General features: G+C 48.0%; 1 protein-coding gene across 3 annotated transcripts in view; it reads left to right on the top strand.

Annotated features, from left to right (window-relative positions):
• The window catches only part of MGMT (O-6-methylguanine-DNA methyltransferase), a 296,186-nt gene that overhangs the window by 231,947 nt on the left and 40,149 nt on the right, over positions 1 to 24,090 (top strand). For all 3 annotated transcript variants that reach the window (XM_060095105.1, XM_060095174.1, XM_060095073.1), the window contains exon 3: positions 17,909 to 18,069. In XM_060095105.1, the coding sequence (XP_059951088.1) occupies positions 17,909 to 18,069 (161 nt within the window). The remainder of the gene's footprint in view (positions 1 to 17,908; positions 18,070 to 24,090) is intronic.

Genomic DNA, 24,090 nt, shown 5'->3' with positions numbered 1-24,090 from the left:
AAAAAAAAAAAAGAAGAAGTGGTTCTGAAGAACCTAGGGGCAGGACAGGAATAAAGACACAGACCTACTAGAGAATGGACTTGAGGACACAGGGAGGGGGAAGGGTAAGCTGGGACGAAGTGAGAGAATGGCATGGACATATATACACTACCAAATGTAAAACAGATAGCTAGTGGGAAGCAGCCACATAGCACAGGGAGATCAGCTCGTGGTTTGTGACCACCTAGAGGGGTGGGATAGGGAGGGTGGGAGGGAGGGAGACGCAAGAGGGAGGGGATATGGGGGTATATGTATACGTATAGCTGATTCACTTTGTTACAAAGCAGCAAGTAACACAACAGTGTAAAGCAATTACGCTCCAATAAAGATGTTAAAAAAAGAAAACTGCTTGCGGTGGGAGACGGCAGGATGGTGACTGAGGGGCTCAGAGCAGCGGCTGCAGGGCGCCGGCCCCAGCCCGGCCCCCTTCTCCGTCACGCGCTCTGCCTGAGACTCTGCCCCTTGGCCCAGCACACATCCGAGAACTCCCGGTGGGCCTGGGAGGGGCACGCATGGTCCTGCTTCCTGCTCCTGGTCGGACGGTTTGCCTCCACCGCGGACGGGAAGGCAGAGCCCGCGGGAACGTCTGCTGGGCCCTCTGTGTGCCACGCGGCGGGTTGGGTGTGTCTCCCCACCTCCTCGTGGAAGCCTGGGAAACCTAAGGGAGGAGCAAGGGTGCAGCGTGATCAGCTTTGACACCGTGTGTGGAAGGGGCAGGGCTGGGCGGGCGGTCGCCGGGGCTCAGCAGGCTGACGTGCGGTCATGGAATGAAGAGAAGGCTCAAGTATTGGCTGTTTAAATTCATTTTTCTTTGGTTTCATCTCAGTATGCGATTGATTGCCTTATATCTGGAGTGGAAATGGAAGAGCCACTTAGTTTTATGTCTTCAAATCTGAAACGCTTCCAGGTTTTGACTGTGGAGTCCTGTCAAACTGAGCAAAATCCGGTGCGAGGCCTGTTCCCTGGGCTTTAACAGACTTTGTTACTCGGCAGTCTGCTACACAATCTGAAAAGGCAGAGAAGTGTGACTTTCACCGTTTAGAAAATCTTTGTGGGTTCCCCCCCCTCACCCAAGGGAATGGTTCTCAGCAAATTCATTGGAAAAATGGAATCTGAAACGCAGGTGTTTTTCAGTGCACGTGCTGTGGTGGCGCCACTGCAGCTTGTTGACACATCCATCCCGGAGGCAGGTGCTGAGCACCAAGCAAGTGCCAGCCAGGACTCCGGGGCTCGAGGCAGAGTTGGGACCAGCTCCACGACAGTGCAGGGCCTTCACTCAGACACGCGCAGCAGCCTTGGAGGAGAGCTCGTCCGACGTCTCCGTGCAGCCCAGGCCCACTCCTGCCTTAGCACAGGGCCTGCCTTGCTGGTTTGCCAGACCACCTGGGACGCTGCCTTGATCACACTGGGCTTTGCTTCTGGAGCATGAGGATGGGGTGTGATGGGCTGAGAACATTCTAAGACTTAGGCCTCTTACCTGTGTAAAGGAACACTGACTGTGTGCTGTGTGGACTGGTCATTGAGGCATTTAAACAGAAGCCTGGCCTGCCTTTAAGGATGAGGAGCAGCAATGCCAGTGGCCACTGTCTAAGAGCCTGAGACCCTGCTGTGTGGGCACCTAGTGTCTCTTCTCGGAAGCATCTAGAATATAGCAGAACCAGATTCAACACTCAGATCCCCATTGTCTTTGATAGGGCAGTGGGCCTAGATTGTAGTCCTGGGGTTCAGGGAGAAGTTAACAGAAGTTACCTAAAAATGAAAGAATAAATCCAAGTGCCGTGTAGTGCATATGCTGTCGAGAGTAGAGTATGTGAACGTATGGGCTTGTCAGGATTAGAGGGACCGTTTGTTTCCATTTCAGAGGGACGAGCAGGAGTACCTCGATTTCATGGAGGTGGTCCAGATTAAGGTCCTTGGAATCAAACAGACTTTAATTCAAATCCTGGTTCCATCCCTTATGCATCGATTAGTTGTTATTACATAACCTCTGGGCCTCAGTGTCCTCTTCTAGAACAAAGAGATAATAATGCCTCCTCAGGGGTTATTGGGAGAAATAAACATAGAACAGTCTTTAATTCTATGCGTGGCACACGGTCGGCAGTCAGTAAGTAGCAGCTACAAAATTTTATACAAGGGTTTACCTTGGGTCATTTCCATACAGTTGGTCCTCAACTCAGTGGCTCCATCCTTTCCAAAGTGCCATGTTGTATAATGAAGGTGTGGTGCTGAGCAATAACTGTGGCTGACCTCAACTGTGTTATTGAGAGAGAGAGAGTCAGGATATGAAATTGCGTGATAGAAAACCAGGCATCTTTTACCCACCTGACTACGTGCCCTGAGATTTCCCATCCTCGTGCTGTTTACTTTTTCTCTTAACCCTTGTTGTAGAGAGCAGAGGCCCTCCGACTGGTATTTCAGTTCGTCTGCGTCCCTAAAATCCTGTGTCCCAGAGCAGGCCCTTTTCTTCTCTTTCCTGAGGCGTCCGTGCGTGACTTTGCTGGCAGGAGCGCCCTGTAGCACGTAATGACCTTCCACACTGTCGTCCTCTCCTGGGGCACAGGCACTGGTTTCCTCACCTTGGCCAGTGACCCCTCTCTGCCTCTCCCAAGCCCACGGTGGCACACGGCCTACGCAGAGCGGAGCAAGGCCACACAGAGTCTTTGAGGGCATCAGAGGGGCAGCCGTGGAGGGTGTACAGGTTGGCCTGGCAGCGCGAGACCTGACTGTGGAGGACGCTGGCAACAGGTGGCCACAGCTCGGGGCCACATGCATTGCAGCGTTAGCTTGAAAGACGCTCTCGGTTGACCAGATGCCCCACCTGACACCTGCATCCTAAGATGAGACATTTGTAACTCTTATTCGTGGACTGATTGCTTCTGTGTTCTTCTTTTCTGGGAGAAGGGAGCAGAAGGGTTGAATAATGCGAAGTTACCTAACCCCAGAATCCTTTGGGAAGAAGTACTCTTGAGGGAGTCTCAAGAATTTGATGAGACTGATGGAATGACACTTTAAACATTTCATGTTTTTACAGATATTTTTCAACAAATGAACTAAATGCTTGACAGAATTGTAATAAATCTGCTTAAGCAGCAATATGATTAGGGTTTTCTGTTCCATTTTTATGTTAGCTATTATTTCTTTTTAAAACTATTTCATTGCCAACATGTAAGCGTTTTACTTGTTAGAAGCTAAGTTAAGCTGGGAAAGAGGAATATACCTCTCATATGTGTGTGGAACGTTAAAAAATCTTCTTTGTTCACTGCTTCAGTGGTGAAAGTAAATGCAACATAGACATAAGGCTATTTGAACTCTTTATTTGCCACATTTACAATATTAATAACAGCATTTCTAGAAGTTGTCACATCAAGGAAAAGATCTTCATTCCAGGCTGTCTTTTGGGGCCAAATTGAGACTGGATGCATGCATTTAATAAATTGTAGTCTCAAGTAGTCATTTTTGTAAATAATTAGTTTCAGTGAAAGAATAAGTTAGCATATTGTATGCACCTAATGTTGCAAATGTACATACAGCGAACTTTGCTATTAATCAACAGTCAAGCGCTGCAAGTGGGTCTCATACATAATGAATTGTGCTTAAACCTCATGGGTTTCTTGATAGAAAAATAAAAGAAAACACAAGTGTAGTAAGCTTTTGAATAAAATTTAACTCGATTGCTCTGCATCCTGTAATTGTTTTGGAATCACTAGGGACCTGATAATTCATCTATAGTTTTGGGGTGTTTTTATCTTCATCTGTCAAATAGTAGAGATTTTTAATGATATGTTAAAGTGTTGATAAAATACAGTTTTCCTTCTAACAACTTGAACATTTAGGGGAGAAAGTAGACAGGCTTTTGTAAGTCATTCTTGTCTGCCAAGTATACTGTTTAAATTGTCTCTCAAAAATATGTTTTATTATTGCTGATGTATTTTAAAGGAGCAGTTATTTTTAAAAAAAGAACAAACATACGGTTCTTATGATGTGTACCTTATATGGGGAGGAGTTGAAGACTTTCATACAGTTTTTTCTGTGTTCTTGGTGGATGTTTTAAAATACCACAGCGAATTCCTCTGTAGTCTTGCTTGGGTTCTGACATTAATTTGAGCCCCAGATTTTGAGGGTTTAGGATGCCCATTAAAAGCTGATACCCAGTTTAAACAACGTACCTATGGCCACCCTGACAGTGAGTAAACTGGGGCCCAGTTAAACTTTAAACTGCCTCTTCCTCCTCCTCTCATCGACCTTGGGACGCGAGCCGTTGGTGGCCTGTGATAGGATCATAACTGTGGAGTTCATTTGCGGGGGAGGTTGTGATTGGGGGGCGGAAGGCATAAAGGCAGGGAGCAGGGTTTATGTTCCTCTTGCTACGAACCACACAGTAAAACTTCACCAAGGATTTGCTCAGCTGACCCTCGGAACTCCAGCTCACCCTCCTGTTGACTTCCCTGGAAGCTGGGAGTGTGCCGCCTTCGGCCTGTACTCCCTTTTGCGTGTTCCTTTTGTACAGAAACATCTTTGAAAACAGACACTAAAACCAAACACATGAAAGTCAGTTAATAAACTCATGTGTTACAAGTAGTAGGAGCTCTTGTCTCAGAGAATTAAAATCTACATATGTCTATCGTTTTTATACAAACTCAGGTATGTTGCTGATACTTCATGCATGTTTATTAGTGTTTTCCCTTTTTCTCACAGTTGACCACATGTTGCTCTCAGGATTGTGTGGGAAATCAGTACGCTAACGCATGAATCATTTAGAACAGCACGTGATAAGCAGCAAACACTGCTGCCTGCGTGGTCAGCAGCAGCAGGGAGGCTCCAGTTGTGTCCACAGATGAACCTCCACTGTCGCGCCTCCTCTTTTTCACCTGTGACTTAGTTGTATCATTTGACATCTGTGTTTCTTATTACTGGCATCAGCACTTTCTCCTTTTTCTACTCTGGGTCCTAATATAACTCTAGAATGTTCAAACTGCACAGACTCTGTCACACCCATGTGGTGTTATTGCCCAAACAGCTGCTGGCCACCAGGCAGTGTCACGGAACCGTCACTTTCATTGTTCGTTCATCAGATGGCGAAGGCGTGTGAAAGTCCCAGTCGGGCCGGGAAGGGCTCCTTCAGCACAACCATCAGGAGGGTGGTGGACACCTGTCTGTTTTGCCTTCACCTTCCCTGCCTGCACAGTTGGACTATAAACTCCAAGTCAATACTCTTGCCAATAAGCCAGGTACTTAAAGGATCCTCAGGAAATGCTTGAATGGAATCAAACCACTAAATTTGGTTGGAATATAGAGTTTAAAGCCTTTATTCAGCCTTCTCATTTAAAAAAAAAAAAGGACTTTATTGAAAGCAGGTAGCATGATTTATTTGTCTCAGTCCTACCACTGGAAGAAAAACATCTGAGCTTTAGCAAGAAGGTATAATTAAATGTGGGACAAATCCATCAGACACAAACGTGACAGACTCTGCCAGCCTCCATTAACTAGGACATAATTGTGTGTTTACCAGGGCTATCTAGCAAGAGTGTCCACACGATGTTTATAATGTCACCTCAACTGCAGTTTTAAATTTCTGCAGTGAATGTGCACCTTCCTGAGCCTGTGAGGTGTGACACCCCACTCTGGAGTTCCGGGGGCCCTTGCCCTCCACACCGAGTCCTGGAAGCCAGAGGAGGCGAGGCTTCTCATCCTCGGGGGGTCTGAGCTGCTGTGCGCGGCCAAGGCTCTGGGCGCTTCTTCATGCTTAGATGGTATTGGAGAGTCCATATGCTTCCTTGTGGACTAATCTCCCAGCCTTGCTAAAGGACAACACCTGGGTCACCCTGCCAGATTCCAGAGGGACTCAGAAGAATATGAGTCTTGGCAACTCTTTTCTTAGGTGACCCTCTGGCATCACCAGTTAACGTTCCCCAGCCGTAAGGCTGCTTCATCCCATGAAGAGAGAGATGCTGGAAAGGTACTGGGGCCACACAGAGAGGCTGGAAGGCACAGCCCTCCCAGTGCGCGGCATGGTACACAGTCTACCCGCTGCGTGTGACGAGTGGTGCCCGCCAAATAGGAGGAACTTGGAGCTTTGGGCCTGTTTTCTTACATCAAATGGGATTTAAGCCCAAGTACATGACCTCTTTATGATTTTATGATCATTTTAGTGATTCTTTGCTGCCAGTGAAGTCTTGAGGCACCCCAAAATCCACACACCCAAACCTCCTGCCCAGCTGGGTGGGTTAAAGTGCTGAGCACATTTGTCATGTGGGACAGACCGGAGGGCACAGAGCTGGGGACGCCCCGCCCACTTTCTGGGTGGCCTGCCAGGTGCGCAGCCATCTTCCATGAGGGGTTAGCCCTTGAGCAGCACTTTCTGATGGCTTCAGCCAGCCTGGCGTCCTTTGCCCGCCACGGCAACTCACCTGCTGCCCGGCGGGTTCCTGGTGCTGCAGCACCTGAGCAGGCAGCCCTGCCCTCGCTAGCCCCGGCCAGCGCTCAGCCTCCCGGGGTGCACCCCACCCTGTGGGAGGCCGGCAGAGCCAGGCAGGGCTTCCCGTGCACGTGACCTTTGTCCTCAGGCTCGGTCACCTTCGAGTCCTCCGCTTCCCCAGGTGGGATGCTGCCAGTCTTCCTTCTCGTTCTCCTCCAGGCCGGGGTCTTGACGTGCAGGCCTCGCGCAGGTGGGATGGACAGTCTGCCTTTGATACCTTCTGTGCTCATGTATCTAATGCCATGAAGTCGTGGGTTCTCCTAAGAAATCTAGGTAAGGCATCACTGCCTGCTTTATTTTTTTTAATTTTTTTTATTTTTTGTGTGTGTGTGTGTTTGGAGGAGTAAGTTACTTTATTTTTTTTTTATTTTACAAATTTAATCAGTTATACATATACATATGTTCCCATATCCCCTCCCTTTTGCGTCTCCCTCCCACCCTCCCTATCCCACCCCTCCAGGCAGTCACAAAGAACCGAGCTGATCTCCCTGTGCTATGCGGCTGCTTCCCACTAGCTATCTATTTTACGTTTGGTAATGTATATATGTCCATGCCGCTCTTTCACTTTGTCACAGCTTACCCTTCCCCCTCCCCATATCCTCAAGTCCATGCTCTAGTAGGTCTGTGTCTTTATTCCTGTCTTACTCCTAGGTTCTTCATGACATTTTTTTTCTTAAATTCCATATATATGTGTCAGCATACAGTATTTGTCTTTCTCTTTCTGACTTACTTCACTCTGTATGACAGACTCTAGGTCCATCCACCTCATTACAAATAGCTCAATTTCATTTCTTTTTATGGCTGAGTAATATTCCATTGTATATATGTGCCACATCTTCTTTACCCATTCATCCGATGATGGACACTTAGGTTGTTTCCATCTCCGGGCTATTGTAAATAGGGCTGCTATGAACATTTTGGTACATGTCTCTTTTTGAATTATGGTTTTCTCAGGGTATATGCCCAGTAGTGGGATTGCTGGGTCATATGGTAGTTCTATTTGTAGTTTTTTAAGGAACCTCCATACCGTTCTCCATAGTGGCTGTACCAATTCACATTCCCACCAGCAGTGCAAGAGTGTTCCCTTTTTTCCACACCCTCTCCAGCATTTATTGTTTCTAGATTTTTTGATGATGGCCATTCTGACTGGTGTGAGATGATATCTCATTGTAGTTTTGATTTGCATTTCTCTAATGAGTAAAGATGTTGAGCATCCTTTCATGTGTTTGTTGGCTGTCTGTATATCTTCTGTGGAGAAATGTCTATTTAGGTCTTCTGCCCATTTTTGGATTGGGTTGTTTGTTTTTTTGCTATTGAGCTGCATGAGCTGCTTATAAATTTTGGAGATTAATCCTTTGTCAGTTGCTTCATTTGCAAATATTTTCTCCCATTCTGAGGGTTGTCTTTTCGTCTTGTTTATGGTTTCCTTTGCTGTGCAAAAGCTTTGAAGTTTCATTAGGTCCCATGTGTTTATTTTTGTCTTTATTTCCATTTCTCTAGGAGGTGGGTCAAAAAAGATATTGCTGTGATTTATGTCATAGAGTGTTCTGCCTATGTTTTCCTCTAGGAGTTTGATAGTGTCTGGCCTTACATTTAGGTCTTTAATCCATTTTGAGCTTATTTTTGGGTATGGTGTTAGGGAGTGATCTAATCTCATACTTTTACATGTCCCTGTCCAGTTTTCCCAGCACCACTTATTGAAGAGACTGTCCTTTCTCCACTGTACATTCCTGCCTCCTTTATCAAAGATAAGGTGACCATATGTCCGTGGGTTTATCTCTGGGCTTTCTATCCTGTTCCATTGATCTATCTTTCTGTTTTTGTGCCAGTACCATACTGTCTTGATTACTGTAGCTTTGTAGTATAGTCTGAAGTCAGGGAGCCTGATTCCTCCAGCTCCATTTTTCGTTCTCAAGATTGCTTTGGCTATTCGGGGTCTTTTGTGTTTCCATACAAATTGTGAAATTTTTTGTTCTAGTTCTGTGAAAAATGCCATTGGTAGTTTGATAGGGATTGTCATTGAATCTGTAGATTGCTTTGGGTAGTAGAGTCATTTTCACAATGTTGATTCTTCCAATCCAAGAACATGGTACATCTCTCCATCTATTTGTATCATCTTTAATTTCTTTCATCAGTGTCTTATAATTTTCTGCATACAGGTCTTTTGTCTCCTTAGGTAGGTTTATTCCTAGATATTTTATTCTTTTTGTTGCAATGGTAAATGGGAGTGTTTCCTTGATTTCACTTTCAGATTTTTCATCATTAGTATATAGGAATGCCAGAGATTTCTGTGCATTAATTTTGTATCCTGCAACTTTACCAAATTCACTGATTAGCTCTAGTAGTTTTCTGGTAGCATCTTTAGGATTCTCTATGTATAGTATCATGTCATCTGCAAACAGTGACAGCTTTACTTCTTCTTTTCCCATTTGGATTCCTTTTATTTCCTTTTCTTCTCTGATTGCTGTGGCTAAAACTTCCAAAACTAGGTTGAATAAGAGTGGTGAGAGTGGGCAACCTTGTCTTGTTCCTGATCTTAGTGGAAATGGTTTCAGTTTTTCACCATTGAGGACGATGCTGGCTGTGGGTTTGTCATATATGGCCTTTATTATGTTGAGGAAAGTTCCCTCTATGCCTACTTTCTGCAGGGTTTTTATCATAAATGGGTGTTGAATTTTGTCGAAAGCTTTCTCTGCATCTATTGAGATGATCATATGGTTTTTCTCCTTCAGTTTGTTAATATGGTGTATCACGTTGATTGATTTGCATATATTGAAGAATCCTTGCATTCCTGGAATAAACCCCACTTGATCATGGTGTATGATCCTTTTAATGTGCTGTTGGATTCTGTTTGCTAGTATTTTGTTGAGGATTTTTGCATCTATGTTCATCAGTGATATTGGCCTGTAGTTTTCTTTCTTTGTGACATCCTTGTCTGGTTTTGGTATCAAGGTGATGGTGGCCTCGTAGAATGAGTTTGGGAGTGTTCCTCCCTCTGCTATATTTTGGAAGAGTTTCAGAAGGATAGGTGTTAGCTCTTCTCTAAATGCTTGATAGAATTCGCCTGTGAAGCCATCTGGTCCTGGGCTTTTGTTTGTTGGAAGATTTTTGATCACAGTTTCAATTTCAGTGCTTGTGATTGGTCTGTTCATATTTTCTATTTCTTCCTGATTCAGTCTTGGCAGGTTGTGCATTTCTAAGAATTTGTCCATTTCTCCCAGGTTGTCCATTTTATTGGCATAGAGTTGCTTATAGTAATCTCTCATGATCTTTTGTATTTCTGCAGTGTCAGTTGTTACTTCTCCTTTTTCATTTCTAATTCTATTGATTTGAGTCTTCTCCCTTTTTTTCTTGATGAGTCTGGCTAATGGTTTATCAATTTTGTTTATCTTCTCGAAGAACCAGCTTTTAGTTTTATTGATCTTTGCTATCGTTTCCTTCATTTCTTTTTCATTTATTTCTGATCTGATTTTTATGATTTCTTTCCTTCTGCTAACTTTGGGATGTTTTTGTTCTTCTTTCTCTAATTGCTTTAGGTGCAAGGTTAGGTTGTTTATTCGAGATATTTCCTGTTTCTTAAGGTGGGATTGTATTGCCATAAACTTCCCTCTTAGAACTGCTTTTGCTGCATCCCATAGGTTTTGGGTCGTCGTGTCTCCATTGTCATTTGTTTCTAGGTATTTTTTAATTTCCTCTTTGATTTCTTCAGTGATCACTTCGTTATTAAGTAGTGTATTGTTTAGCCTCCATGTGTTTGTATGTTTTACAGCTCTTTTCCTGTAATTGATATCTAGTCTCATAGCATTGTGGTCGGAAAAGATACTTGATACAATTTCAATTTTCTTAAATTTACCAAGGCTTGATTTGTGACCCAAGATATGATCTATCCTGGAGAATGTTCCATGAGCACTTGAGAAAAATGTGTATTCTGTTGTTTTTGGATGGAATGTCCTATAAATATCAATTAAGTCCATCTTGTTTAATGTATCATTTAAAGCTTGTGTTTCCTTATTTATTTTCACTTTGGATGACCTGTCCATTGGTGAAAGTGGGGTGTTAAAGTCCCCTACTATGATTGTGTTACTGTCGATTTCTCCTTTTATGGCTGTTAATATTTCCCTTATGTATTGAGGTGCTCCTATGTTTGGTGCATAAATATTTACAATTGTTATATCTTCTTCTTGGATTGATCCCTTGATCATTATGTAGTGTCCTTCTTTGTCTCTTCTAGTAGTCTTTATTTTTAAGTCTATTTTGTCTGATATGAGAATTGCTACTCCAGCTTTCTTTTGGTTTCCATTTGCATGGAATATCTTTTTCCATCCCCTTACTTTCAGTCTGTATGTGTCTCTAGGTCTGAAGTGGGTCTCTTGTAGACAGCATATATATGGGTCTTGTTTTTGTATCCATTCAGCCAGTCTGTGTCTTTTGGTGGGAGCATTTAGTCCATTTACATTTAAGGTAATTATTGATATGTATGTTCCTATTCCCATTTTCTTAATTGTTTTGGGTTCGTTATTGTAGTTCTTTTCCTTCTGTTGTGTTTCTTGCCTAGAGAAGTTCCTTTAGCATTTGTTGTAAAGCTGGTTTGGTGGTGCTGAACTCTCTCAGCTTTTGCTTGTCTGTAAAGGTTTTAATTTCTCCATCAAATCTGAATGAGATCCTTGCTGGGTAGAGTAATCTTGGTTGCAGGTTTTTCTCCTTCATCACTTTAAGTATGTCCTGCCACTCCCTTCTGGCTTGTAGAGTTTCTGCTGAGAGATCAGCTGTTATCCTGATGGGGATTCCCTTGTGTGTTATTTGTTGTTTTTGCCTTGCTGCTTTTAATATGATTTCTTTGTGTTTAATTTTTGACAGTTTGATTAATATGTGTCTTGGTGTATTTCTCCTTGGATTTATTCTGTATGGGACTCTCTGTGCCTCCTGGACTTGATTAACTATTTCCTTTCCCATATTAGGGAAGTTTTCAACTATAATCTCTTCAAATATTTTCTCAGTCCCTTTCTTTTTCTCTTCTTCTTCTGGAACCCCTATAATTCGAATGTTGGTGCGTTTAATGTTGTCCCAGAGGTCTCTGAGACTGTCCTCTGTTCTTTTCATTCTTTTTTCTTTATTTTGCTGTGCAGCAGTTATTTCCACTATTTTATCTTCCACCTCACTTATCCGTTCTTCTGCCTCAGTTATTCTGCTATTGATCCCATCTAGAGTATTTTTTATTTCATGTATTGTGTTTTTAATCGATGCTTGATTCATCTTTAGTTCTTCTAGGTCCTTGTTAACTGTTTCTTGCATTTTGTCTATTCTATTTCCAAGATTTTGGATCATCTTTACCATCATTATTCTGAATTCTTTTTCAGGTAGACTGCCTATTACCTCTTCATTTGTTAGGTCTGGTGGGTTTTTATCTTGCTCCTTCTCCTGCTGTGTGTTTTTCTGTCTTCTCATTTTGCTTATGTTACTGTGTTTGGGGTCTCCTTTTTGCAGGCTGCAGGTTCGTAGTTCCCGTTGTTTTTGGTGTCTGTCCCCAGTGGCTAAGGTTGGTTTAGTGGGTTGTGTAGGCTTCTTGGTGGAGGGGACTACTGCCTGTGTTCTGGTGGATGAGGCTGGATCTTGTCTTTCTGGTGGGCAGGTCCACGTCTGGTGGTGTGTTTTGGGGTGTCTGCAGACTTTTTATGATTTTAGGCCACCTCTCTGCTAATGGGTGGCGTTGTGTTCCTGTCTTGCTAGTTGTTTGGCATAGGGTGTCCAGCACTATAGCTTGCTGGTCGTTGAGTGAAGCTGGGTGCTGCTGTTGAGATGGAGATCTCTGGAAGATTTTCGCCATTTGATATTGTGTGGAGCTGGGAGGTCTCTTGTGGACCCGTGTCCTGAAGTTGGCTCTCCCACCTCAGAGGCACAGCACTGACTCCTGGCTCCTCAATTTGGGATGATTTGTTGTCTATTCATGTATTCCACAGATGCAGGGTACATCAAGTTGATTGTGGAGCTTTAATCCGCTGCTTCTGAGGCTGCTGGGAGAGGTTTCCCTTTCTCTTCTTTGTTCTCACAGCTCCTGGGTCTCAGCTTTGGATTTGGCCCCGCCTCTGCATGTAGGTCGCCAGAGGGCATCTGTTCTTCCCTCAGACAGGACAGGGTTAAAGGAGCAGCCTCTTCGGGGACTCTGGCTCACTCAGGCCGGGCGGGAGGGAGGGGGACGGAGTGCGGGGCGAGCCTGCAGCGGCAGAGGTCGGCGTGACGTTGCACCAGCCCGAGGCGCGCCGTGCGTTCTCCCAGGGAAGCCGCCCCTGGATCCCGGGACCCCGGCAGTGGCAGGCTGCACAGGCTCCCGGAAGGGCGGTGTGGACAGTGACCTGCGCTCGGACACAGGCTTCTTGGCGGCGGCAGCAGCAGCCCCAGCGTCCCACGCCCGTCTCTGGACTCCGCGCTTTCAGCCGCGACTCGCGCCCGTCTCTGGAGCTCCTTTACGCGGCGCTCTTAATCCCCTCTCCTCGCGCACCAGGAAACCAAGAGGGAAGAAAAAGTCTCCTGCCTCTTCGGCAGCTCCAGAGTTTTCCCGGATTCCCTCCCGGCTAGCTATGGCACATTAGCCCCCTTTAGGCTGAGTTCTCGCCGCCAGCCCCAGTCCTCTCCCTGCGCTCTGACCGAAGCCCGAGCCTCAGCTCCAGCGCCGCCCGCCCCGGCGGGGGAGCAGACAAGCCTCTCGGGCTGGTGAGTGCCGCTCGGCACTGCTCCTCTGTGCGGGAATCTCTCCGCTTTGCCCTACCCAGGTATGTGGGGAGTTTCTTGCCTTTTGGGAGGTCTGGGGTCTTCTGCCAGCGTTCAGTAGGTGTTCTGTAGGAGTTGTTCCACGTGTAGCTGTATTTCTGGTGTATCCGTGGGGAGGAAGGTGATCTCCGCGTCTTACTCTTCCGCCATCTTACCCGGAAGTCCCACTGCCTTCTTTATTAAAAACACTTCAGGGACTTCCCTGGTGGTGCAGTGGTTAAGAAACCCGCCTGCCAATCCAGGGGACATGGGTTCGAGCCCTGGTCCGAGAAGATCCCACATGCCACGGAGCAACTAAGCCCGTGAGCCACAACTACTGAGCCCGTGTGCCACAACTACTGAGCCCGTTCTCCGAAGCAGGAGAAGCCACTGCAATGAGAAGCCCGCGCGCTGCAACAAAGAGTAGTCCCCGCTCACCGCAACTAGAGAAAGTCCGCGCGCAGCAACAAAGACCCAACGCAGCCAAAAATAAATAAATTTTAAAACGACGACAACAACAACCAAAAAAAAAAAACACTTCAGAAGTTTGTTCTGGAGCATGTCACCTGCTTTTCTGTGTCCTGATTTGGAATGATGGACAGGTTTATGTCAAAACAAATCTGAAATGCAATTCAACCCCAGAACGTTCTTTCTCCAAGCCCAGGGGGAGGGGTCTGACTGCGTCTCAGGGGTCATGACTCCAGGAGAGCTTCACACAGGGCTCTCCCACACACTGAGGCTCGGGAAGCATCCCCGAAGGTGGTACCCTGTCGTCCTGTCTGGCTTACAGGGTCCTTGGGGTTGCCGACAGTTGCATATTTCTTGAAGAAACCCTTAAACCAAACCATACGTGACTTTATGTTTGCTGTATAAACGTACCCATGCTCTCCATTGCTATGTTAAAAAGCTCAACAAAGCCAAATTCATTCTCCAGCCACTAGCCAGCCCTCTTGTGCCAAGTTTAAAAAAAAAAAAAAAGCAAAAGGGCTCCAGTGTTACAATATTGGCCTCAGGATTACTCTTTTTTTTTTTTAAGATATTTTTGATGTGGACTGTTTTTAAAGTCTTTATTGAATTTGTTATGACACTGCTTCCATTTTATGTTTTGGTTTTTTGGCCGTGAGGCATGTGGGATCTTAGCTTACCTACCAAGGATTGAACCCGCACCCCCTGCACTGGAAGGCGAAGTCTTAACCACTGGACCGCCAGGGAAGTCCCAGGATTACTTTTATTGAGGACGTCCTGGGAGGTCTCGGGGGGATTGCCCCTGACGTCGCCTCTGCACCGGCCCTGCGGACGTTGGGACGGTTTTCTCTCGTCTCCGTCTGCCGCGCTGGCTGGCTGGCTGCTCTCCTGGGGGCCAGGCTCCCTCTCAGTGGTGCTTTCCGGAAGCAGTGGCCACAGGCCTGTGCATTTAGTGTTAGGCGAGTTGCAAGGCTCCCAGGGAGACGTGAATGTGGGATGTAAATGAGTGTGGGCCACGGAGCCCTTAATTATCGGGGTTTCAGGGTTCGTCGGCAGGAAGCCTGAAGAAACTCCTCCATGATAAGAGAGGCCGTTAGTGATGCTGTGATGCTGTGATGCTCTTTCAGGGACAAGCAGAGCGAGGTCGGAGGAGAGGGCAGGGCAGAGAATACATTTCATTTTACTGTAGAAATGGAAATTTGTGTCATGGCTTTAAAAATCTGGTTTTATGTGTGTGTTTAATGCCATTCATTTTAAATGTAGTATCATAAATCCTTGCTTCAGAATCAAAGCTGTTTAATTACATTTCACCCATGAATAGTTATCTAATGCCAATAGAGAAAGAGTTAAAAAGGAGAACTACAGAGTAAATCAGAGGTTGAGATCTTTAGCACAGGCATAAAAAATCAATTTAAGATGAATTTTACTACTATAAAAATTCTTCAAGTCTCCTTTTAAGAGTGGGAGGTGCTGGGAAACACAGCTCACATTTCAGTTCCCTTAGCAACCCAGAGGAAATGGCTACCAGCGTGGGCAGCGCCCGGGATGCCCACAGCTCAGTGGCCTTTGTTAGATACCCCTGAGCCAACCAGGGCATCCCCAAGCAAGCAGGTCACTGGTGGGTACAGAGCCCCCCGCCTCCCAGGTTAAGATGCCTGTCGCCTGGACTGTATGCCCCCACCCAGGGAGCCCCGTTTGCAGGGTGTGATGGCCGAGAAGACCCCTCAAGCCCTGGAGACCACCCAGGCCTGTGTGGCACCCGTGTTGGCTGCCGTCCCCCACCAGCACCCCACCCCACCCGGCTCTGCAGGAGGTGCCCTGCCAAGGTGGCTGGCGCCCCGGTCCCGAGGTGTCCCGGTCCCTCTCCTGCTTCCCGCATGGGTCGAGGGCGGTGACGTCTGCCCCTCAGCTCTGCTCACTCCCGGTGTGAGCAGGTGTCGCGTGTGGGCCGCTGCCCTCTCACAGCCCGCGGTAACGTGTGTGCTCACAGGGCTGCGTGTGCTCTGCATTGTCCCCTACTTACTGAGTAAGTAGGGGACAGAGCAAGAGAGTCACTGGGAACTTCTCTCTGACGTGGAAAAATATTTAAGCCAAGCATGGGGTGGAAGTTCCCCACCTTTCCGTGGGCAGACGTCCTAATGGGGAGAGCAGTCGGGGCCGTGAGAAGATAGTTTCCATCCCGGAAGTCTCTCCAAGATGCTGTTCTAACACCTGTTCCACTAGACGCCGCTCTCTGCCTGTGGAGTGAGCCCCTGTCCTTCAGGGTCTCCTGTTGACCAGACCCTGAAAGGGCCCTGTCAGTTCAGGGCCAACCGAGGGCCCCGTGCACGGGGATTCCCTCTCCCAGCAACCCCTAGAAGCTGGCAACCTGGAGAAGGCCTGGGCCTGCCCAGGCCAGCTGTGTTGCTGGCAGGATCGCCCAACCGGCCAGCTCTACAGAGCCAGGATCTCAGTGGTCCCTCTCTGCCTGGTCATCTTGAAGGGCTCATTTCTTCTTTTCCATTCATTCCCTGGTTCCTTCCTTAAGGCCATTCACATTCACATGCTTAGAAAGCCTTCCCTGACCCACCTCTCATTCCATTGTGGAAGAGAGTGGATCCCATCCAAGGAGGCTTATTTCTGGAACGATCCAAGGACCTCTGGAGACTCTTAGACCTACAGAACACCGTGACTCAGAGACTGAGACCCCAGCACAGGGTTGTTTATGAGACGCTGCTTAAAGGTCTTCAGCTGCTCCCCACTGCTTGCAGGATGAAGTGCACACATTTCTGAATCTGTGAGGCCCTGCACACACTGGTGTGTCTCTCCTCGCAGGTGAGGCCAGGCCTGTGTTCCCGGGCGCTTCAGCCACATCCGTCCTACCTGTGCTGGGCCGCATTGCCAAGCGGTTGTGGCCTCGCATATTCAGTTGGGCCCTCGTAAGGGTGGTGAGTGTACACTGAAGGAGGCGGCCTGTCGGTTGAGACCTGCATGACCGCCCTCGGGATGCTGGAGGGAGGCTTTTCCCACCTTCCCCCAAAAGCCTCAAGCTGCAGCCTCTGAGAAGGAGACTAGAGAAAGCCTGCCCAGTGTGCTGGAAAGTGCAGGGAAGCCTGCCATCTGTCCAGGGCCTGGGAGATCAGGAAGGAATGGCATCTGAAGAAATCCAACTTGGTGCCAGTGCTTTTGTGGATGTGTCATTCTCAGAAATTAAAAGAAAATCTGGATCCATCATAAAACTCTGGGGCTCAGAAGCAGCAAAAGTGAACCCTCTACAGAGGGACGTTTTCTCAGTCCAGTGGAGCACATTCCCTGAAAATCGGCCCCTGCTGAAGGTGAGAGGTCACCTCCTTGAGGGGAGCCACAGGATCCCCAGACAGAAGTATTAGCACCCCGAGTAGAAGAAACAGTGAGACCATCCGAAGTGAGTCTAAGATATGTTGGTTTAAACTTAAGGAGATAAAAGGGAGCACAGTGACCACAGTGAATGAGTGAGAAGACTCAGAACCAAACAGAAGTCCCGGGCACGAAAGTCACAGCACTGCAACTGAAGTGAGACTCGCAGAGTGACCAGCATGCAGAGTAGGCTCTCTGAAGCGTGAGACCCAGTGTGAACTCGGAGGGGGTCCCCCAGAAGCCAGCTCAAAGCCACAGAGCACATGGAACCGTGCTGATCTGTCGTTGAAATGTGGTGGGAGGGGTGGGTGCCTGCAGGCTAATTACTTTGATGGTATCGAGATTTTCGGAAAATACTTTTTAAGATGAGTACTTGGTGATTCTAAAGATCAGAACTGATGCAGGTGATAGTCCAAGGGAGAGGCAGGCACATTCGCCCTGGAGTGGCTTCCGTGCTTGTCATCCTCGTGCTCTCACACCCCTGCTGTGCAGGGTGACTGCAGACACTCAGCCCCGAATAGAAGAGCTCAGGTCCCCGGCGTCCCTCCTGGGCACTGCCTCTTTCCAGAGATCGTGTCCTCACAGGTGGAGGTGGAAGCGCAGGTGGGACGACCCCGGCCGTGGCCCCCGTCCTCCCGCCGGCACCTTTCTGCTGTCCTGGCGCCCGCTGCACGCCTAGGCGAGACGTGCATACCTGCAAGGCAGCTACAGGCTGACCCATTTAGATACAGTGGGCGTGTTCTGTTTGCTTCTTAGTCACGTGGACGCTGGGCCTAGAGGCTGAATCAGCTCCTGTTATCTCTTTTGCAGCCCCGTGGAGGCCCCCGCTCCTCCTGAGCGGCTCGGAGGTCCAGAGGAAGTGACGGAGCCCCTGGTGCAGTGTGCGGCTTGGCTGGGTGCCTATTTCCATGAGCCCGCGGTCCTCGAGGAGCTCCCCGTGCCTGCTGTTCACCATCCCATTTTCCAGCAAGGTCAGTACCTCGGCCGCCTCGCCGTGTTTGGTTCGGGGGGTGCTGCTGACCTATTGACTGTCACTGACCTCGCAGCTCAGGTTACTGGCTACACTGACGTGGCGTTTTCACATCGTCTGAACGGAGGCGGCGTGTGGCCGCACTGAATGGATAGGAGTGCGCAGTCTCCACCCGTTCCAAGCGGTTGTGTTAGTTTTGGCACGTGGTCACGTAATTCTTGGCAAAGGCAATAAAAATGATCCATGTAGATGGGCTCCTGACTCTCGCTGGCTGAAAGGTTTAAATAGGAACACATCTGAACGGCAGTGAGTTTTTCAATAAGCTTATTGTTAACTCTATCTGCTTGCCAACAGCACAGAAAATGAGGCTCATACGTGGACAATTAGCTGCTTCCATACACTCAGTCAGTGGCACTTAACGTTGGAGTGGGTAGCGGCAGTGTGTCTTCTTGAATATGTTTTCAGTTTAGCCCCTCAAACTTACCAGAGTTAAATATTGTATTCTCAAGGGATGAATTATTGTAGGGATGAACTTACTGTCTACATGCGGTGTGCTGATGGCACATAAAGTCTGCGATAACCTAAAAACACTTTCTCAGGCGTTTCTTTGTAAGCTTTTGTTTGCAGCTTAATTCTGGCAACTGAAGTCATTCTAGACACATACCAGAGGTTTATTTCGCATAGTGATTTTTTCATGGTCATTTTAATGTTAATGAGTGTATACTTACATATAGATATATACGTATAGATGCCCTTAAGCATACACTTAAGGAAAAAAAATTACCCTGAGATTTTAGATGAGGTAAATTTAAAGCCATCTTGAATTTCAAAATGGAATTTGCTCAGTAAGTTTAATGGTTCTAACTGCTGCTGTGGCTTTCAGCAAAAATGAACTTAAAGGTGGAGCAGGTTCAGGGAAAGCAGGTAGAAAAGTTCAAGCCAGTTGAGCTAATACCTGAGTTGACTAACAAGGTCCGATGAGTGACCAGGTAGGTAGGACCCTGGACGTTTTTGCTCAGAATGAACTGAAGCTGAACAGGGTACCACGTCAGCCTCCTCGCATCACGTCGGGCTGTCTCCAGATGGTGTCTTCCATTGGGAGCCCCAGAACGTCTAAAAGGGTGTCTCTAGGACAGGGCGTGAGAGCTGGAGTGGGCCTTTGCCCCACGCCCTACTCACGTCCAGAGACCCTCCGTTGTTGCTCCCGAGAATGGGGCCCTCGCGGGCCGAGGTGGTGCTGTGGCCGCGTCGCCCCCCCGCCCAGCACTGAACGCCTGCTCGGAACCAGCACCTCAGGTCGTGGGACTGAGTCGAGGGTGTGGGTGACCCTCCTCGTGTGCCCCTCCCCCTTTCCAGGCGCAGGATGGGGGGTCCTGCTCTGGGTTTGTTTTTATAGTAGGGGCTTGGGAACCTTGGAACAGTGAACTCTTCGATCTCCTGTTGCCATTTGGGGGTTACTGCCCTGGCAGGAGCAGGAGAGGACTGGCCGAGCGGCTCTCCTTCTCTTTACATTTATCACGTAAGTGAGCTGAAATTTAAGGGTTAGAAAATTTCAGAGCAGAGAAATTACGAAACCAGGTCAGAAAGGATCTGTATGATCTAATGAGGGGGTCAGCAGGGTCCTGTCCTCAGTGCTTGAAGAGAGTTGGGACCACTGTCACCCTGCCGCCCCCCGCCTTCCCGGCTCTGGGCCCGAGCTTGGCCATCTCCTCTGCCAGCTGGTCATGGTCAGGGTCAGGGTCAGGGTCAGGGTCAGGGTCAGGGTCAGTTTGGGCAACCAGGACAAGCTGCAGGTAGGCACTGGGGAAGGATGAAGTCCATCCAGTCACCCAGTAGCCCATCCCCTGTTGGACAAGCCCTGCAGTGCTGGTGGACACTCATTACTGGGGCCAGGCCCCCTCCAGCTGGGTTTTGGGGTGAGGGCAGCCTCTCGCACCCCCCTGGTGGCAGGAGGTCCCCCAGGCTAGGCCCGCCTGCTGACAGTTAGTGGTTGCTGTAGGGCCAGGATTTCCCACGCAGCAGCATGTGCCAGCCAGGTGTTTCTAATTTAGCTCAATCACACCTCCCAGGCAGGGACCAGGTGTGGGGATTTTACATTTTAAGAAGGGAGGTGGTGGATGGCTGTAATATGATTGCTAACACGGAGTTAATTGGCACTAACCCCCAGGTGTGGTGACACCCCCTTCTGTCCAGGGGTGGTTGGCTTTGCTCTCTTTCTCTCTGTCCCTTAGCCCGTGAAATTGTGGTGAGCGGAAAAGGCCTGCGCAAGGAAAGGGCCCTGGCAGCCCCAGAGCTTCTAGAAGCTGTGGATCAACACAAGAAAAGAAACCTTTGCAAATGGGGAGGAATGGGTGCGTTTCTCGTGGAACAAATGATGCCTTGACAAATGCTATTTTCTGTGCATCTCAGATTTGGGGCACGTTTAACGTCCTTTTGGGCGTCATTTTGCATCATATTCCTCTGAGATTTAGAGCAGACCTCCCTGTTTCAACTTGGTTAGAAGCGTAGTGATAACTGAGCTCCTCCTTGAGTTCAGCACTTCCGCAGGTAACTCCCAGAGCCCGGCCTGGAAGGCTCCGGCCTCTGCTCCGGCTGCGCCGTCTGTTCACTACCCCGGGCCTGGCGTGGCCTGGCCTGCTGCTGCCCAAAGGCCCCTCTGCTCGGGCAGGACCACTCCTCTCTCAGGCTCCTTCCTCCGGATCAGTGTGGTGCTCTCCATCTAGTTGTTTTGTTAGGCTGGTCACAAAACAGTGCTGAGTTGAACCATATGGAATTGCCATTTTGTAGGTTAAAACATCAACTATTGGAAATTTCACATCATTCAACTTCTCATCTTGGAGTACTGAAGTCTAAGTAGGAACAAGTTAATTACGTAGGTATTTCTGACAAGGAACCGTTGAGCTGTCCTCCTGACGAGAAGCCTGGAGGCCTAGGTAGCTGCCTTTTTCTTGGGCCGCAGCAGGTGGGGTTTCTCTGTGGGAAAGAGAGGCCGCGGTTACCGGGGGTGAGGTTCGTGGTGCTGTTGAAGAAATGAAAGTGAAAGGTGAGTGTGAATAAGAAGTGTTCTAATTCCTTGTGAGATTGTTGTTTTAGTAATTTAATTTCAAAAACAAATTAAAGTTTTGTTTTCTGAGTTTTGTGAAGGGAGTTTGTGTTTTGCTAAGGAGCTAGCCGTCTTGTAACGCAGTGACGCATTTAGGGAGGTCGGGTCCTCCCTATAATATAACCTCTTAAAAAGGTCAGGTTTGTTTAATTTGAATTCATTTTTCTCCAAGAAATAGTCGTTTAACGAAGCCATTATTCCTGAAATAAATCTTACTCTTTCTTTCATAATAAAATATCATTTAAACTTACTTTCTGTGAATACTCCCTCACTTCTTTATATTTACTTATAAAAAATTTTAGCTTCTTTGTATAATATACATCCTAATGCTTGTAGCTGTAGAGATCCATGGCAGAAGCAGTTGGAATGACTAAAGAAGCACTGGTGCCAAAAGCAGTATTTCACAGTGAGCTCAAGAAGAGCAGGCCTATGAAAAGCTAAGATCTGCTTCCAGACCCAGAATGTGCGTGTGTAGACACTTCCTTCCCTCTGCCCCTGAAGACCCTCCTGGGTAGGTGTGGCCAGGCGATGGGCGGCAGGCCTGCCAAGCGTGCGGCTTTGCACTTTTCCTGCCAGCCTGGAGTGCCCTCGCTGGGGAAGTGCCTGGCCCGTGCTGAGGACACCACAGGAGGCTGTCCCTGGGGCAGGTGTGGAGGCCCTTGACTGTTCCCCCTGTGCGGTCTCACACATGACGGTTTTCAACAGATGAGTTCTGAGTTTTCTTTTCAAAGTGACTGCAATGTTCCCTTTTAAATGAAATATTTAACACTTTAATAATTCCTTCGTCACAGCTGTTAGCTTGTACCTATGAAACCCAGCTGCATGACGGTAGTAACATCTGCATTTTTTTAAAACCTGCTGGCTAGAGGGAAGTTTCTTTGCAACTTCTATTTCAGAGACTCTGTAAGGAGTCTTGTGATTCTGTATCCCTGTCAAACCCTCTTTCAAAAGGGCCTCTAGAAAACCCTACCAGTCAGTTAGGGGAAAGGCCCTTTCAGGGCGAATGAATTAATTTCCCCACTGTGTCCTAAATGTGGTCCCACTGAGCCCCCTTCATTCAGTGCCCTGGAGGCCTGCTTTGGCGTTCACGTCGCCTTACACGCCATAAAGCCAGCCCAGTCAGCCTTCGGAGGGTGTTGCAGCGGAGAGGGGAGCATCTTCTCTTAGGCTCCCTTCTAGGTCCACAGCAGGAGGCAGCTTTGTGCTTTCAGGCAGTTTGTACTGATATTTTTCCTGAATTAAAAAAAAAAAAAAAGAATTACAATTTAAAGAGAAAATAGCTAAAATAGGAGATGCTTTACAGGTTCTGGTTGATAGCCATCGCTGTTCTCCTGTTTTTTAAATGAGGGCTTATAAAAATTGTTGACCTTGCTGAGATATTACCTGGTGGGGCTGGAAGGTTTATAAACCTTCCGATGCCCGTTTACTGATTAGAACAAGCTAAGGCTTGCACTTAAATTAAGTGGGAAGGAAACAGCTGGTGAGAACGTACTTCTTTCAACCCTAGAGCTGTTGAGCTGCTTTTCAGGGCTAATAGACGGGGAGATCTGGGTCTGTGGCCTTCTAAGGCTGAGGCTGGGAAAGGTGAAATGAAAAGACCAGATCAAAAGCCTGAGAGCGGGTGGCAGACCATGGAGCTCAAGGTGCCGGGAAGGTGGTCGGAGGTCTTGAATCGATACAGGAGGCCACCGCCAGGAGCGGCCCATCACCTCTTTCCTGGAGAGTAAAATCCAGTGTGTTTTTGTGGTTTAGAACCGTGAGAGAAAAGAGATAAGTGGGAATGTTTGTGAACAAAAGCAAGGCAGGACTTGGTGAAAGCAAGGGATCCACGGGGTGTAGCGCGAGTCCTGGGGGCGACAGAGGTGGGGAGCAAGCTGCCTTCCTCATCAGGATGTTCGTTTGTTTGCTGCTGACCCTTCAGGGCTCCATTAACCTGTCTCCAAGAATCCCTCCTCGCTAGGACCAGGAGGCCAGTCGCACGCCGTCGTCCGTCCCTTTGCGGAGCCGTTCAGGAGAGCCCCGCTTTTCTCCAGGCCGCCCCTCCGTCTGGCTCTCGTGGGAGCCAGCGGCTGCCACGCATCCCTTTCCTAGTGGGCGGGAGCATCTTCGTGGGCTTGGCGTCCTCTCCTGCCTGCCTGGCCCCTGCCCTTATTTGAATATTACATCACTTCCAGCCCCTCAGTGGAACAAAAATTAGATTCCCAGAATTCTGTGTTCCACATGGAGGGTTTCTCTGGGTTGGGGGCTCCCAGCCTGGGCAGAAGGAGCATCACTTCAGCGGGCGGGACCGTGTGAGGCTGGCCAGGACAGCTCAGAAGCAGTCAGTGCGCTTCACTAGGAGCTCTTCACGGCAGCTGTCAGCAGCCTTCCGGTGTATTGTGAAGTTCACGGGCCAAGGAGCCTAAGGTTCTGATAATGTCTGAGGGTCAGTATTTTGTTGTTGTTGTTTTTTCCCCTTTTGCGGTACACAGGCCCCTCACTGCTGTGCCCTCTCCCACTGCGGAGCACAGGCTCTGGATGCGCAGGCTCAGCGGCCATGGCTCATGGGCCCAGCCGCTCTGCGGCACGTGGGATCCTCCCGGACCAGGGCACGAACCCGTGTCCCCTGCATCGGCAGGTGGACTCCCAACCACTGCGCCACCAGGGAAGCCCTGAGGGTCAGTATTTTTTATATTTTATCTTGATGCAGTTTCCTGCCTGGCGGTTGTCATTAGGACTTGTTTATTCTTTGTACTGTGTAACTACATCTTGAACTAGGAGAGAGTCTTTAAAGTTTCAACTCTGACTCGTTCAAGCAAACAGGTTCTTCAGGTTAGTCTGGTAGCTCAGGCCCTTCTTCTGGGAGTGTATGTATCAGAATGCTCTAGAGAGCTTGTTAACAATAGTATGCCTGTAATTTCTAAAATCTTACAAGAGGCA

The sequence above is a fragment of the Mesoplodon densirostris genome, chromosome 1 (assembly GCF_025265405.1).
Source record: "Mesoplodon densirostris isolate mMesDen1 chromosome 1, mMesDen1 primary haplotype, whole genome shotgun sequence".
Taxonomy (NCBI): Eukaryota; Metazoa; Chordata; class Mammalia; order Artiodactyla; family Ziphiidae; genus Mesoplodon; species Mesoplodon densirostris.
This window is presented reverse-complemented; position numbering and strand designations above follow the sequence as displayed.